Consider the following 15,642-nt stretch of genomic DNA (forward strand, 5'->3'; position numbering starts at 1 on the left):
CATGTGAACAACAGTAAAGAGTAAACACTGAACAACACAATAAAACTGCAGCAGGGTGGCCTTATGATCCTGGCTACGACCTTAACAGCTGCCACGTGTCTACCACAGACAAGGAAGTCATAAACCTATCTGCTAATGTTGTGTGGCTCCACGTTGATCCAGAAAGCTTAAGAGAGGCTTATCAGCTGACATCATCGGTGGTGTTTTCCCTCTCTGAGCCTCAGAAAAGATGTTAAAGGGTCATCCTATCATCTCGAGGTTAAACTGGGGACAGAGTTAGTATTTATGCTCAATATAGCCAATATGGCAGGTTTGTATGCGTCTGTGTTTAGCCTGCCGAGAATAATTGGAAATATCTCCATCCTTTTATTCAGCCTGCCGCCCTTCTCACTGTAAAATGTGTATGCGGCCGGTCAGATCCACCAATCCCCTGAGGATGGGTGTGATATGAGCCACACACACACTTTTTGTACTGAAAAAATCCAAACGTTCTTCCTTCATGATATTACATAAAGAGGCATTAGGAAGAAACTACCCTACTCCCACCATAACACAAATGTTTAGGCACTTTATTCAGATTTGATCACATTTGAAAAAACTCTACAGCAGAGCACAGTTAAAGGTGACTTTGCTTTCTTGTTTATGTTTCCCTAAATATTACTGACTATTTGACTGTCATACTGTACAAAGGAACAGATCGTGAACTGCTCTGGTCTCTCTTCTTTTTTTTTCTCCCCTCCTTAATTGTCTTGTCTTGCTGTTAATCACTTTTTCCTTCTCATTCCTTTCAAAACACCACGTAACTCTTTCCCTCTAGTTATCTTGGCTGAAGATTTACAGCCACATGCTGACAGTCAGTCAAAATGCAATTAATATTATTTTTAACTATTTGGCGTAGTCATGGAGAGGAAAAGGGTTGATCACATGCAGAGCCACAGGAGCACACGTTGCAAAAGATTATTTAAAATGTACCTGTGTGTAAATATGACTGGTAATTCACAGTCTTTCATTTTAGCTAAATGTTTTTCATAGAAATCTAAATATGTAAACATCAGTATCATGCGATTTTAAAATTTCTTTTTATTTATAAATTGAGGCTAATTTTCTCATTCTTGCTAAAACAAAGTTAAATGATATGGCAATACTTGCAAGCATCCCTCAATGAGTTCCTGGAAAAAAAAGACTGACTTTTATTGGACAAACACACTCAGATTTAGCAAGGGGAATTTCTGAAATGGAGCCATTAGATAGACAAAATCCACTGGGGCAAACAGATTTACTGGCTTTCTTTTTTTTGTCTGCCAGCTAACACATTTACTGTTGAGTGTGTGTCAGCTTACAAGGATTGTGTTTTTCCTGAGTATTTGTGTGCATGTGCATGCATGTACAATGTGTTTATGTGTGAGTGTAAACCATAGAACCACAGTGTGCCAGTTCTGATGAAAGTGGAGGCGAAAGAGGGCCACGATTGTATGACAATAAGGGCCCCTGCGGCTGACCTTATCAAAGTCAGCCAGTCACTCTCCAGTTAGCTGAGGACTGCTTCTCATTTGGACACATAAAGACACATATACAAACATACTCATAGCACCCTGTTACAGTTCACAGCTCCCATCTACATCATCCTCTCCCAGGTTTAAGTGGAGGGAATCAACAGGCATGGGCTGTCTGGCCTAACCCAAGGCGCGCTTTGACGTTGAGATTTGGTTGGAGAAATTCGGCTGTCACTTTCACTCAAATTTTGTTTATGCATCTTGGTTTATATGAATCAAAACTTTCCAATTAGTGCAGTTTTGAAATAGATGCTTTAATCTCTCACAAGTCAAAATAAGGTTAGAATAATTCAGGTTTAACAGAAATTACACCCACCATGACGGTAAAGAAATGTAATTAATGTACTCTCCTGCTCTAGCCAATAGCACTCCTGCCCTGATTGATACAAGGACTCTTTTTCCACAAGCGCCACCATGAGTGCTTAAATTAAAGTCCCAGACATCATCCGTCCTTCAGACGACTGGAACCGGTCCACCGCTGCATTAATACAGGCCTTCTGAGCAGTTTTATGGCCGATATTGTAGGAGTGTCCCTGGTAACCCATCACTAGCAGCAGTGTGATAGAGTGCCATGACGTGGGCATCCAGAGGAACTCATTTTCTGGACGGCTGTAAATTGCCACCTAAAGAGAAGGAGAGGCCTTGAAGAAGAGGAGGTGCAGGACCGGGGAAAACACACACATACACACAGATATATATAAAAATCATGGCACTCTTACACCTCGCTGAGAAAAAATGCTTTGTTCTTTCCTGAAAAGTGTTGTCATGTGCGCCACAAAATTAGTGACAGCCTTTAGAAATTGTGCTAAATGAGTGGATTGTACATTTCCAGCCTTTTATTGTCTTCAGTCGGCATCAGAGATGTCTTCAGTTTTATTTTGAAGTTATTCTGTTTACCCATTATGCTGCTTGGTGACATTATGTGCATAACACTGAACAAAAGAGAAAAGATGAAAAGTATTAAAGCAGACAGAGCTGGATAACCAAAAATCATTTTCTAGTATTACTAGGCTGAATGACTATGTGCTACATATACTTACTGGTATTTTATACAGATTGGGCTAAATGCCACATGTATTATGTCACAAGCACTTAAAAATAAATGATTGCATTCAACTCTGCAAAGACTACTGTTATCAAATTAAACCCCCATAATAATAGCCCTTCATAGATTGAAAATATACAGCTGCATCAGTATATCATCATGTAAATGAACATAAAGTAAATAGCCTAGAGAGTTACAGACAATCCTCTCTTTCTGTGGGGCTTTGCAAATAACAAAAATGAAAATGTTTGAAAATGTACAGCTGCATAGCAAATTGGCTACACTTTGACCAAAAAATGAAAAAATACCACTATGAATACAAAAGTTGCTGCCCTTTTAGGAGATAAGCAAGAAAATAATTGCAGAGCATGTTCAAAGAAAGGACAAGAAAACCAAATTACCGAGTTGGAGAGCTCAGTCTTTATCACAGGTCATTTAATTTGAAAAGCAGCATGTTTATGTAAAGACAGAATTGGGGTTAAATACTAAACTATTAAAGGGACACTATGTAATATATTAAGTCATTTATTAGCTCAAATCAACATATTCATTCATAAATTAGTCCTCATTGGTGTAAAATTATCTCTGTCAAAAATCTCAATTATCCTCCTGAGTGAAGAATAACTTGTCTGTATTTACATAGAGCGGGCAAGCTCTATGGAGGCTGCCATGTCCTTCCGGTCTATGAAAAACGACGAGAGGGACATAAAGCACTTCGAATCGCGTTTTCCCCAACGCCAGGCCTGGAAGCGGAAATTACGTCATTTTGACGTCACGTCCGCCGAATGGCTTATTACTGGGGCTAATGGTAAATAGATTTTATCTCGTAAAGTATCCCACTAATAATGCATTGATTGTTACCAAACTTCTGCCGTAGTACACATAGGCTCTTAACTCACAAAACGAGGCATTAGAAAGTTTGTAAGTTTACCGGGAGTTTATTTAAAAGAACACTTGCCAGATAGCAACTACACACTGCTGCTAACGCTACCACTGCATCGACGTCACTTCCGGTAACTCCCGGAATATGACTAATTGCATTGCTTGCACACCAAAGGCTATGTCAACTTATGTTATCTGACATGTTATCTGTCATCTGTATTCATAGTGTTATTGTATGTGTGTTATGTAATCCTTTGTACTGTGTGTCTTGATGTCTTTTTGTTTGTATGGACCTTGAGTCTGAATCTACACAGCTTCTTGAATCTTGACACATACCGCCTCCCGTAGTTCAAGAAGTTGCAACGCACATTTGAAAACGCGAGGCGCTAGAGAGCAAATTCATTCCACTTTGCAAAATAAAATTGCACCACTAGATGGGGGAAGAAATGACATAGTGTCCCTTTAAAGAACATGTTCTGCAAGTCAAACTTTTTCATACTTAAAAAAACCAAACCAAATCACACATTTATGTATTTACCGAAGCACGACAGTTCACACAACTACATAATGTACTGAATGCTTTGTTGCACTTAGCAGAGGTGAGAATGGTTAAAAAGCTTCTAGTGACAGCAAAGATGCGCTGGTATGTTGCTTCATTTAATTTTTCTCTTCATTTACACCCTGACGGCAAATATTATAGTTGTGTGTGTTTCAAATCTCTCTAACGACAAGAAGCTTCCTCGAAACATATTCAACATCAAGCTTAGTGCTATGTATAACTCTGTGCAACTGATGTTATGCCTTGTCCATGGGTGTATGTATGTATGCCCACATTCAGCCCTGCCTGAGCATATCTTTATGTGTTAGTATATATGTGAATAGTGTTTTGCGCTGTCTTCCTTCGGGACTCACACAGATGCTGGGTCGGAGATTGCTTTAATTATTGCATGTAAGCTCTCTTTCTAAAGTGTCTCCCTGAGGAGAAGGATGTTTGCAGATCTAATGGCACACTTTGCGCGTTGACGTGATACTAGAAAAAAAGTATAATTGTGTAAATCTAACCAGAACGATACTTTGAAAAATATATGAAAACATGTTAATCCAACATGGTTACACACACAGTTTAGTCGACCTGTGGGTACAGCTCGACAACCACCATCCTTGTCTAAGTATACATGCACAGGAGCAGAATTGAGTTATTGACTGAAGAATATCAAACACTGAAGAGAACACTGAAGACACACAAGTGTAGCTGTCAGGTGATGCTGCAGTTCTAAAATCTGGGAAGAGAGTAGGCCTGGAAATACTTCAAGTGACCACAAGTTGACAGGTAGTTGTAATGGGCTGCTTTCAAACACAATCTTCTTTAGCTGTTTGACAAAAGTAACTCGTAAACTCAACTTAGAAAAAATGTGATTGAGAACAACTTTTTTTAGAATTCAGCTGTATTAGTATAGCCTGACACTGCGGAGGGTCTCTTGGCTCATTTGACTTAAGTTGAGCGAACAGATGCACGAGTGATTCAATTCCCAATCACATTGTCTCTCTGTGTTAGTCTGGTTTTGAGAACATGTTTACATGCATTTCAAAAGTCTGGTTTTGGACAAACAGTGATTTTTTTCGAGTGTCATATAAAAGTGTCTAATTATTTTAGCACATCGGGTTTAGAACATTCAGAGGTCAGAGTTGAGGCATCCAGTTGAAAGCTGGCCTATCTCACTCAGCTCCTCATTTCTCCTGGTATTAGTCTGCTCCATTGATTTGTTAGTGGTCATGTCAGTCAATTGAGCCTGTTTTAACATGAGATTACTGGTTAACGAGCTTTCCTCTTTAATAAAGCTCCGAAGTAGCCTGTAGCTGTGTGACAGATTCACTGTAGACTTTGGTCCAACGACCATGAATCGGAGTAATCAGAGTAATTGGATTTTGGCATTGTACACAGAAATATTGAGAAGAAATGTGAAAAATGGCACAACACATAAATCTGACATAAAAGAAAACCAGAGCTGCAAATCTAACACTCTTCTTCTTTATAATTCCAGTATTCATGTATCACACATTCACATACATCGGCTCTTATATTAAACATATTCAAACACTCTTAAACTTTTCAAATTGCCAGATTTTTAGAATTTAACAGTAAATTGTTGACTCTTCCAGGCGAACCCAGGATCCTGTTGCAGTTCACCATAAAGATTCAATCTTTATTGATATTTCCTTATTTCCCAGGGGATGGCCCATGACCCCTCTAATTATGTGCATACCTTAGTTTGCACAGACACAGATGTACGCAGTTATATGCATGGTAGACGCCAGTATTGCAATCAATACTGCCACATATTGTCCACATCACTAACATCAGAGTCTCATTATTGAGAAGGTCACTGTCCCACCTGCTGGGACATAGACCACCTTAACAGATCGAGATGAAATAGAGCATGAAAATTGAAAAAAAAAGAAAAGCCCTTGAATTTAAATGCAGCATAATGAGCCATTGCTGAGGGAGCTGCCCCAGATGTACATTTCTTGTGTCAAACTATGTTCTATTTTGATAAATACAAGACATGGCGGCTGGCAGAGATTCTTCTGTCTGTTGTTAACTCGGTGTATTTACAGCTTTTTCTTCCCTATCTCCTCCCAATGTTCTTCGTCTGATTCACGCTGCGATTGTATGACGGGCAGAACAGGGATGTCTATAAAGCTGATTTTCTTTCTCTGATTTTCTGAAAAGCAACAGCTTTTGTTGAACCAGCTCTGTTTCTTGCCTTCTTCACACATTTACTCCTGAGTAGCTAATGTTGCTTTTCTAATTTCTTTAATCATTACCCACTAACAGAAGCCAAGGTCAATTTCTCTTTAAGCTGTATACTAAGTAATAACTATGTTTCTTCTGGCTGTATTTAGAGCCAAAACGTTCAATGACCCTGTGTTAACAAGCAGGTGATTTGCCAAACAACTCCCAAATCCCTCCTCTGTAGAACTTCATTAAATTTGCATGTTCTCCAAGAGCCATTTTCAACTAATTAATTTGGGGTTAGGGGGAGTGGTAGGGAGTAATGCACATCCACAGAGTCAGTTAAATTGCGCGAGATAACCGAATTTTGTAGATTTCATTGCTCTGTCTTTACCTTTGCGACTACACCGTCCTAGACTGCAGTGTCATAACCACAGCTGGTTCTCAACAAGGAGGATAAATCAACAATACAAACTCCTTGTAATAATCATGATTACCAGACAGGCCTCATGAGCTGTGAGAAAAAAAAAAAAAAAGAAGCTTTTATTGGGATTTTAGAATGGATTGGGAGTTTTGTCTAAAGAAGGCAGAGGAGTGAGCCAACATGTGTGTTCGCTACCCTCGGAAATATTTCTTTGTGTGGAAAGAAAATCATCAACCTGGTTTAACAAGCTTTTGCTTGTGTGGGACTGTGCATTCACTCCTGTTTTTTAAGGAGTAGTAACTGTATTTAATATGCATATTGCTGTAGGCTGTAGAGTGTGTGTGTGTGTGTGTATTAGTGCGTGAGTGTGCAACATGCATGTATGTGTAAGTGGTTAGCAGAGAGCTGTCAAGCTGGGTCCTGGGGGATACTTCTGGCCAACAGCAACATGTAATCTAACATGGAGGACATGCTTGGTAATTACCCACTCCTGGCCCTTTGGGGAGCTCTTTGAGTGACAGCCTGTCCATCTGCATACATGTTAAAGCTCATATATGGCTTAGAGAGTGCATGTGTGTCTGCCTTTACTCGCCATCTTATCTTTTTTTTTTTTTTACAGCAGATTGTGGTCTTTGAAAGGCTCTCTGACCAAATCCCTAACCCTGCTCCCTGACTTCATCCTCCATTCTGTCTCATCTTTTTCTTCATTTGTTCAGTCTTTCACTTTTGCCCATCTCAGGTTTTCTACTACAGACCAATGAAAGAGAAGAGGGTGGCACCTATTTGCAGAAAATGAGTGAGCCTTCAAATGAATCAGAGGAAGGAGAGAAAAGAAAAAAACAGCAAATGAAGACCTTTAATTGCCCCACCCACTGCTAACCTCACAGAAAGTCAAATTAACGTTTAGCTGTTCAGTGAATAATTTGTGTGTATCCAATCTCTCAGCATGTTTGTGTGGATCCCAGAGTGTGGACGGTAATGAGAGTCACACGCTGAGGAACCACTGGAGAGTGACATCGGTGCCGCGCTGCGCTGATCACACAATCTTTAGCTCAGACTAAATGCCCTCTTCTGGCTATTTCATTAATGACATTAGATACTATTAAGTTAAAAGACCCTTATGAACTCACACTATTTGAAGGTAGAAATTTACACTTTTGCCCGTAACATATATAGATGTTTTGCCTTTTTTATGTCTTGAGGAGAAAGAAAACATTGACATTTTATTGTTTCTCGAACTGTCAATGACACATATGCTTAAACATAATTAGTTATATATAAATGTAATATCTAGAACAATAATCTCACTTTAACAATTTGTGTTCTCTTTGTAGTAATGTAGTGATTTTCCTTTCGTCAAATTTGTTTCATTTTACTAGTAATATACTCGCACTTGAACACAAAACCTCTTTTTTAGTTTTCCATATGATGCCTTTTATTTTAACATTCCAGCATGAGTACTTTTCTATGTGTAATGTATCTTTTGGATTTTTTTTTCTGCCCTTTCTTTAAAGGGTTGCTGTCAAAGTCATGTGAGTGAGTGTGTGTGCTTGTTCGATTTGTATAAAAGTCTTTTGGTAAAAAGGTTTTTGATAGAGCCCTCCTATCTCCTGACACAGAGCAAAATCTGTTAAGTGAGCTTGAGTTGTTTAGTAAATATTTAAGGACCTTGGTCCTACATCCCCACCCACTGTTCGTTACGCGCCATCTTTAATTCATAAATACCAACCTCAAATTAGTTTTCACCAATTCTGAAATATGAGTGTAATTAAGTGTGTTTTCTCCCCAGCTCTGCGCAGGCACAAGAGAGTCTTCATTAATTAATGAGAGGCCTATTCATTATTCATGAGCTGAGATGAACGTGTAAATGCCTTGGCACCCGTAAAAGGCCTGAGTCTGCAGGGTAGGTAGAGTTTGGGAGCTGAAGGGCCAATTCTGTATGGAGATGTAGAGAAGGAGAGAGAAATGATGAATAAGGAGAAACACGGAGTCTTTTTGCCTCACTGACTCAAGCACCCGCCGTCTTGTCCTCACCCACTTAATCTTCTCTTATAGACATGTGGTGACCGGATGTAGCATAACACATGAAAAACTGCTTTGATAGTGTCCATAGGATAGGAAAGCTCTAAGTGCGTCAGTTCACACCTGGCTAGAATATATCTCCACACGTGCTTCGAGTAACCACTAGTGATCCGACCTCATGTCCCTCTTCATAATTACCATTTCTATTTGACGCAGTTTTGCACTGCTTTTCAAACCCAAATCTGCACATTCCTGAGTAGCCCGGTATACTACCAGAACCCATTATATGTATAGTTTTTCTACAAATATTCTACAAGAAACTGCTTGTACCCAACTTGTAGGCTTCTACCAAATGCTTTTTTTCCCCTAGCAGTAGGAAGTGGAGGAAGTGAAGTAAGCAGTCCATCAGTGTGTTGCAGAACACAATTGTACTCACAGTGCTGAAATTACATAGCCAAAAGTTGTATGATGATGACGTTTCACCATTTTACTTAAAGCTGTCCACTTGTGATCAGTCACCAAATATCATTGATTAACTAAAACATTTTGACTAACTAAAATCTAAACCAAAATCACGTGTAGTGTCTTTGGATCCTCGGAATGCTTTGAACTCAGAGACATCCAGTGCGAGGAACACAAGTATGCACTTGAATGGAAGAGTTCAACCAGTGCTCCTCGAAGACCTCTCCTCACTGTACGTGGGTGGCACACATCTTTACGCGTCTGTGTGCATTTCAGCGGGAGGTTGCTCAGATTTACGAGCCACACATGATTTTAATGATTAATAGCAAACTCTAATTGCGACATTTGAAAAAAGTTTGTGTGCCAGATGAGGCAACTGGTGCACTGCTGTACTCCCCTTGATGGATGAGTGTTTGAAAAAACACAGCCAAGCTGTGATATTTTCCCTCTTTATGCTTCTGACCTTGTCCCCTCCACAGTTGGTTTTACTCAGTCTATTATATGGGGAAAATGTTTTAGGATAATTCAGTTTTTACAAGCCATCTAAAAGTGTAGCATAAATGCACAGAAGTTTCCTTTCTGGGACCTCTAAACCGGCTGTTTTTCTGCTTCCATTAACTGAAATAAGCTATAAATAGCTCAAAAACTTACATTTCAGGGCCCCTCTGAAAACTGCAGAAACCCTTCTGAAATCTGAAGTCTTCATTCTCTTATTTTTAGTCTTCTTTTTATTTGTTTTATCCTCCTTTAAATTCTTACTTCTTATTGTTATTTTTATTTTATACTTTAAAATGGAAACCATCATTTGTGCTCAAGATGCAAGGTGCATTTTTACAAAGGATAATTCTGCTTTCACAGGTGATCTTGAGTCTCTTTCTACACAGCTTCGGTACAGTCCTGCATGTCTCAGTATGTGTGTAAAAGATCCTGCCATATTCTAAACTATTTCCTCCTCTTTTACAGGATCTCTCCACTTTCAGATGAATACTGTATTTCATGGCCAGTGGAAGAAAATCCATATCCCATTCTGCACATGCAGCTTGCAACATACAATTAGATTTACACCTGCCATTATAGAGTGGTAGTGCACTGAAGGATGATGGAAGATATTTGATAACCCACATTTTGTTTTATACCACAAGTGTTATTTCATTAACATAAAATAATGTGAGTGAAGTAAGCCTTGATTGCTGTTTACTCTGGACTGTTTGTCATTTCAGGTATACATATGAAAGTAACATTGTGTACATCTGTGTAAATTTAGTCTCAGAGAAGCTTGTTGAAATTCATATTTGTTTTTCTAGGTTTCTTGTTTTCACCTCAAAGTCACATCATAACATTTTCTCCGAAAATCTCTTTTGTGTAGAGCTCTGCAACACATTTTGGCTAAGTGGGAAATGATGCCATCTGTGCCAAATCAATCTTCAAACTTTATAATCAGAACAACAAGTTAACTTTCCCCTTGGTGCTGTTTATTTTAATGGTCTTTCTCTCCTTCTCTTTTTCTGCTCTCTCATTCCCTCTCCCAGAGCCACAGCAACACATCGAGGACAGATCATTTTCAAGGATGCACTGGCCCAGCAGCTCTGTGAGCAAGGAGGTGGGTAAAAGGGACGACACACTGATACTCCTCTTTTCTTGTGTGTGACATGACACATGCATAATGAATGCTTATTCTGCACTCACAGGTAGATATTTTCATACCTACACAGGTGCCTGCATGTTTCCCAACACATGCATGCACACCATGCCCCCTTCTCACCTCCTGTCGCTGTCTGTCATATGTGTGCATATACAGTCAGAATGGATGTCACAAAGCAGTTGATATGCTGCTTCTTCATGACTGTGCTATTGCAGCACTTCCTGGCTTTCTTTCAGCCTAATGATGCAGCCAGAGTTGGAGATATTCGAATGTCCTACATTGCCAGCTTAATTTCAGCTTATGCTAAACTCGGGCCCCCACCCCCCTTCACTCTCTCTGCCAGAGATTTACGCTTTATGGCCAACACTTCTAACATCTACTTTCTCTGACAGCTTTAAGTAGCTATTGACAGACAGTGCAGTTCCACTCTGCATGCTGACTGTGTATAATTGCTTGTTTACAGGAGAGAAGCTTCCCTCCTTCTCTCTCAAGAACTCCTCCTTGTAGATTAAAATTTTGACTTTAATACTGAAAGTAGAGAAGTAGTCTAAATGCTGCTCTGGTCTGTGTTTTGAGAGGAGAATAGTAGAATCTGAGCCTCAGAGTGCTGAGTGTACATTAAAACTGGGTTTTGATTAGAAAAAAAGAAATCATAGCTGTGGTTAGCTTCCGAGGACTCTTTACAAGCACAATCCTCGACAGGTCGTTGGAGACTCTACTTGGGATATAATAGATGCCAAGCAGAGAGTGCTCAAAACCATGCCTCCGTGCCTCATTGAAGAGATGAGGCATAGAGCCCAGTCACAACTGGAAGAGTGACAACAAGGCTGGTCTCCTTTGTCTCCTTGCCTGAGAGCTCATCCTCTCACCACCCCTGACACATTGCCCCTGCACATTAAATATCTGCAGCCAACAACAGTCACTTAGTTGTAAAGTGCCAAGGCCCCACAGTATCACACACACACACACACACACACGCACACACGCACAAACACACAGCTGCACGCATCAAACAAGCTGAAAAACAGAGATTTAGACTTTAGGCCTTGGAGGAGATCGTTTTTAAATGGGAGAGGCTAGAGGAACAAGCAGTGAACTAATCGACATGTGTGATGGTTGTGGAGTGAGGTGAGATGGGATAGTGGTCGTGAGAGTGTTATGGAATGCATAGAGCCAGTAGCTGAGGAGTGCAGAGATATAAATTACAGGGGTCACTAATGACAGTTTTACCTCATTGGTGATGTAGGATAGAAGGACAAATGTGGCAGCGTGAAGAGATAGTGCAGATGAGTGCCTTGAAGATCATTAATTCCAAGCGACTTAAGTTTTGGGTTATTTCTAATTATTTGTCATTTAACAAAAATAAGTAAAGGCTGCACAGTGGTGTGGTGGTTAGCACCGTCGCCTCACAGCAAGAGAGTTCCTCTTTTGAATACCATCTGGTGAGTTTGCATGTTCTCCCCGTGGTTCTGTCCAGGTACTCCAACTTCCTTACTTTCTTATGTTAATTGGTGATTCTAAATTGATCCTAGGAGTGAGTGTGAGTCTGCATGGTTGTACGTCTCATTTGTCTTTGTGTAGCCCTGTGATGGACTGGCGATCTGTCCAGGGTGCAGCCCAATGGCCCAATGGCTGCTGGGATAGGTTCCAGCCCACCTCTTAATCCAATGGATTAAGAAGGTTTAGAAGATGGATGTGTGTAAAAATTAGTAGAGTGGATATGATATGCTGTTGGCAGTAGATAAGCCACCACTCTTTGCTGTGCCAGTTAAATCAATTATTGCTGATATTTCAAATGAGAAATAAACATGGCATTACCAACAAAAGCTGAACCATGTTAGACAGGAGGGAACAAACATAAACAGGACTGATCATTTCTAATATTTATGGATTGTTTTAACAAAGACAAGCAAAATTTTACCGTACTCTATTGATCTGACTCACTAAAGTCATCTCCTCTTACCCTTGGGTGTGAACCCAAACTGCGAACTTAAAAAAAACTGTACAGATTTACAAAAAAAAGAAGAGAAACAAAACCGTTAGAATGCAATAAGACTGAATGTACAACAAAGTTTCTGACATAAGAAATTAAACTTGAGAATTACTTTTGCTTTCCATAAACTAGAACTGCGTAAAGAAGTATGAAAAAAAAGTTGAAGTAAACCATACATAAATCATGACTGTTGTCTTAGTTCCCTTAAAGTTGGATTTATTGGTGGGTGAGACACTGAGCTGTCGACTCTTCCTTCCGTGTGGGATCAGAAAGCTATGTTCCTAAAATCAGCTGCAGAGTAGCAAAGAGGGTTCAGGCAGCTCTTAACAAAGGTAGTCCAAATCTTGGCATTAGTATTCAAAGTGAACTAAAAGAAGATATGGAGGCCAGCTCAATCCACTTCAGAAGTTCATGTGCTTAAGACTCTAGCTTTGAAGAGCTGGAGAATTGAAAGCTATCTAAAGCTGGGTTTTGACCCATAGAAGAGAGGGAGGGAAGGTTAAAAAGGGAATGGGAGGATAGAAACGGAGAAGCCAAAGACAGGGAATCAGGACCAATCAGCCAGGTTGAAGACTTAAGAAACAAAAGGGTGGATTAGCCAATGAGCTAAAGCAAGAAGGTGTGATTTAGTTTACAATGATGCAGAGATGAACAGCGACATTGGCCATTTAAAGAAATTCAAATGTGAAAACAAGATTTAAAGATAAAGAGAGAAGAAGACGAATATACCTTAAACCAATAACTCATAGTGGAATGTGTGACATGCAAGTCTTTGCTTCTCAGTATCCTAAAGCCTCTAAAAGTCTTCGAAGACATGAGCAAGGGCTGGATTTGTGTGCGTGTGTACATGTATTTTTGTGTGTATATGTGTGTGATTTAATCTGTCTCGCTGTTTTGGGGGATGCGGCCCACCACCCCCCACTACTCCCACCACCCATGTGCTTGCAGGTCCTTTTTACAGTGCCTGCACACTTCTTCACCCATCCCTTGAGTCTGCCTCAAAATCTTCTCTGCTACATCCTTTTCAAAGTTCCTTTGATCTACACCCCAAAAACAAGCTCTAAAAATCCCCATATTTTGTCTTTACTTGTGGATTTAGAGGACAAAAAAATAGTCTGACAGAAATTAAATACACAGTGCTACAGAATGTTTGTGACACCAGTCTGCACACGTACTTAGAGATGCTTTATATCATGACTGGGCAAAATAGAAATAACCATTACAGTTTTCAGTACTGGAGAACTAACAAAAAACAACTAGGCAGTTGAAGCAAACATATATATAAATATATTTCAGCCTGTGCTGAGTGACCATGAAAAGACCAAAAGCCAAGATGGGTGAAGTATAGAGGATGTTGAAACATAGTGATAGGTTAGGAAAGGGTGGAGACATTGGAGTTGTTGAATGGCGATGTAGGCCGTCTATCAGCTGTATCTCATGACAGCAGGGCCACCTCTCCCTGCTTTCTGCCCAGCATCCGCAGGTCCTCTCATTTCCTGCAAGAAAATAAATCAGACCTTTATGGGCCTGGCCAAGTGTACTGCACCCCAGATGGATTATTAAAGGCACATATAACTCAAAGAGGCCACTGCCCCATGAGGGATGCCTGATCACAGCGTAACTGAGGAGGGATGGGTGGTTTAGCCTCTCCCACCTCCTCACCACCCACCAAGTCTGCTAGCCAGCCTGCTTGCCTGGCTGACAGCCATCCCTCATTGCTCACTGGCAAGAAATCTTGAGACCTTGTTTGTCTGTATGTCTTCCCCTCTTGAGTCCTTACTGTCTCTTCTAGCTATCTTTTCTTGTCTTTTTTTTTCTTTTTTAACCATCTTGCCAGGCCTCTTGTCAGCTCTTCTGCCATTAAGACTTCTCCCATCTTATTTAATCATTTAATCTCACCCAAAGCAACCAAGCGTTGATGGGGTTTGTGGAAAAATATGCGCTGCTGTTCCTGTCATCTCTAAGACACTTTAGGACAGTAGATATTTTTCCTAGAAGTTAACACAAAAGCAAAAAATTGCATGTTGAATAAGCCTATTCTGGCTTGACACACTTTGGCTTTTTTTTACTCTTCAAAACACAGATAAAAAGGTAGCATAGAAATTAAGATATAGCAGTGATTCTTCCTTCTTTGCTGGCTTTCACTCACCTATGATTATTATAATAGCACCAATTAAATCTCACACAAAAGCCCTGTTTTCACTGACTGGAGTGTTTACAGTCTGACCTCGGAGAACCACCTCTTTTAAGTCACAGTAGAAGAAAAAACAACAGCATCCTGTGCCATGGTGAGTCAGTAATTGCAACCATCAGTTAGGCAAGAGCAACTCAACTTCAAATGCAGTTCACGCCATCAAGGATGTGAGTCAGACGAAAAGAAAAAAAAGAGCAAACAAGAAGGGAACAAGGGAAAGTGGAATAGTGGGAGTTCATTTTACAGGGTGCGGAGGAAAGACGAGTGAGAAGAGATTAGAGCTGGAAGAGGGGGGAGAAGATTTAAGATGACTTGTGCCCTATAGTCTTTGTGTCAGGATGTCTGAGTCTGCCAAAGCTTATGCTCATTTGTCGTACCCCAACCCCAATTCTGCTTATCAGCACTCATCCAATTTGAGTCCTTATGTAGTTTAGTAAAAAGTACTTCATATTTGTTTTTTTTTCCTTCTTTTTTGTGCGTATATTTGTGTATGTGCATGGAGGATTGGGTCAGCTGTGGACGCCAAAGCTGTCTGAGTATGTGTGTATTTCTATGTGTGTGAGCCCCTATGCATGCTTGTGTGTTTAAGCCCTGGCCAGGGAGATACAGGAATTAGTAGAGATGAGCTGCTAATAGAGGAGGCAGTAATTGAAGTCTTTAAGAAAGTGAGAGGGGCTTAATCCAAGTGAAA

General features: G+C 40.1%; 1 protein-coding gene across 2 annotated transcripts in view; it reads left to right on the top strand.

The window, feature by feature from the left end:
- reln (reelin) overlaps positions 1-15,642 on the top strand; it is a 93,343-nt gene that overhangs the window by 40,044 nt on the left and 37,657 nt on the right. For both annotated transcript variants that reach the window (XM_075470124.1, XM_075470123.1), the window contains exon 4: positions 10,652-10,722. In XM_075470124.1, the coding sequence (XP_075326239.1) occupies positions 10,652-10,722 (71 nt within the window). The remainder of the gene's footprint in view (positions 1-10,651; positions 10,723-15,642) is intronic.

This window comes from Odontesthes bonariensis, chromosome 7 (assembly GCF_027942865.1).
Source record: "Odontesthes bonariensis isolate fOdoBon6 chromosome 7, fOdoBon6.hap1, whole genome shotgun sequence".
Lineage (NCBI taxonomy): Eukaryota > Metazoa > Chordata > Actinopteri > Atheriniformes > Atherinopsidae > Odontesthes > Odontesthes bonariensis.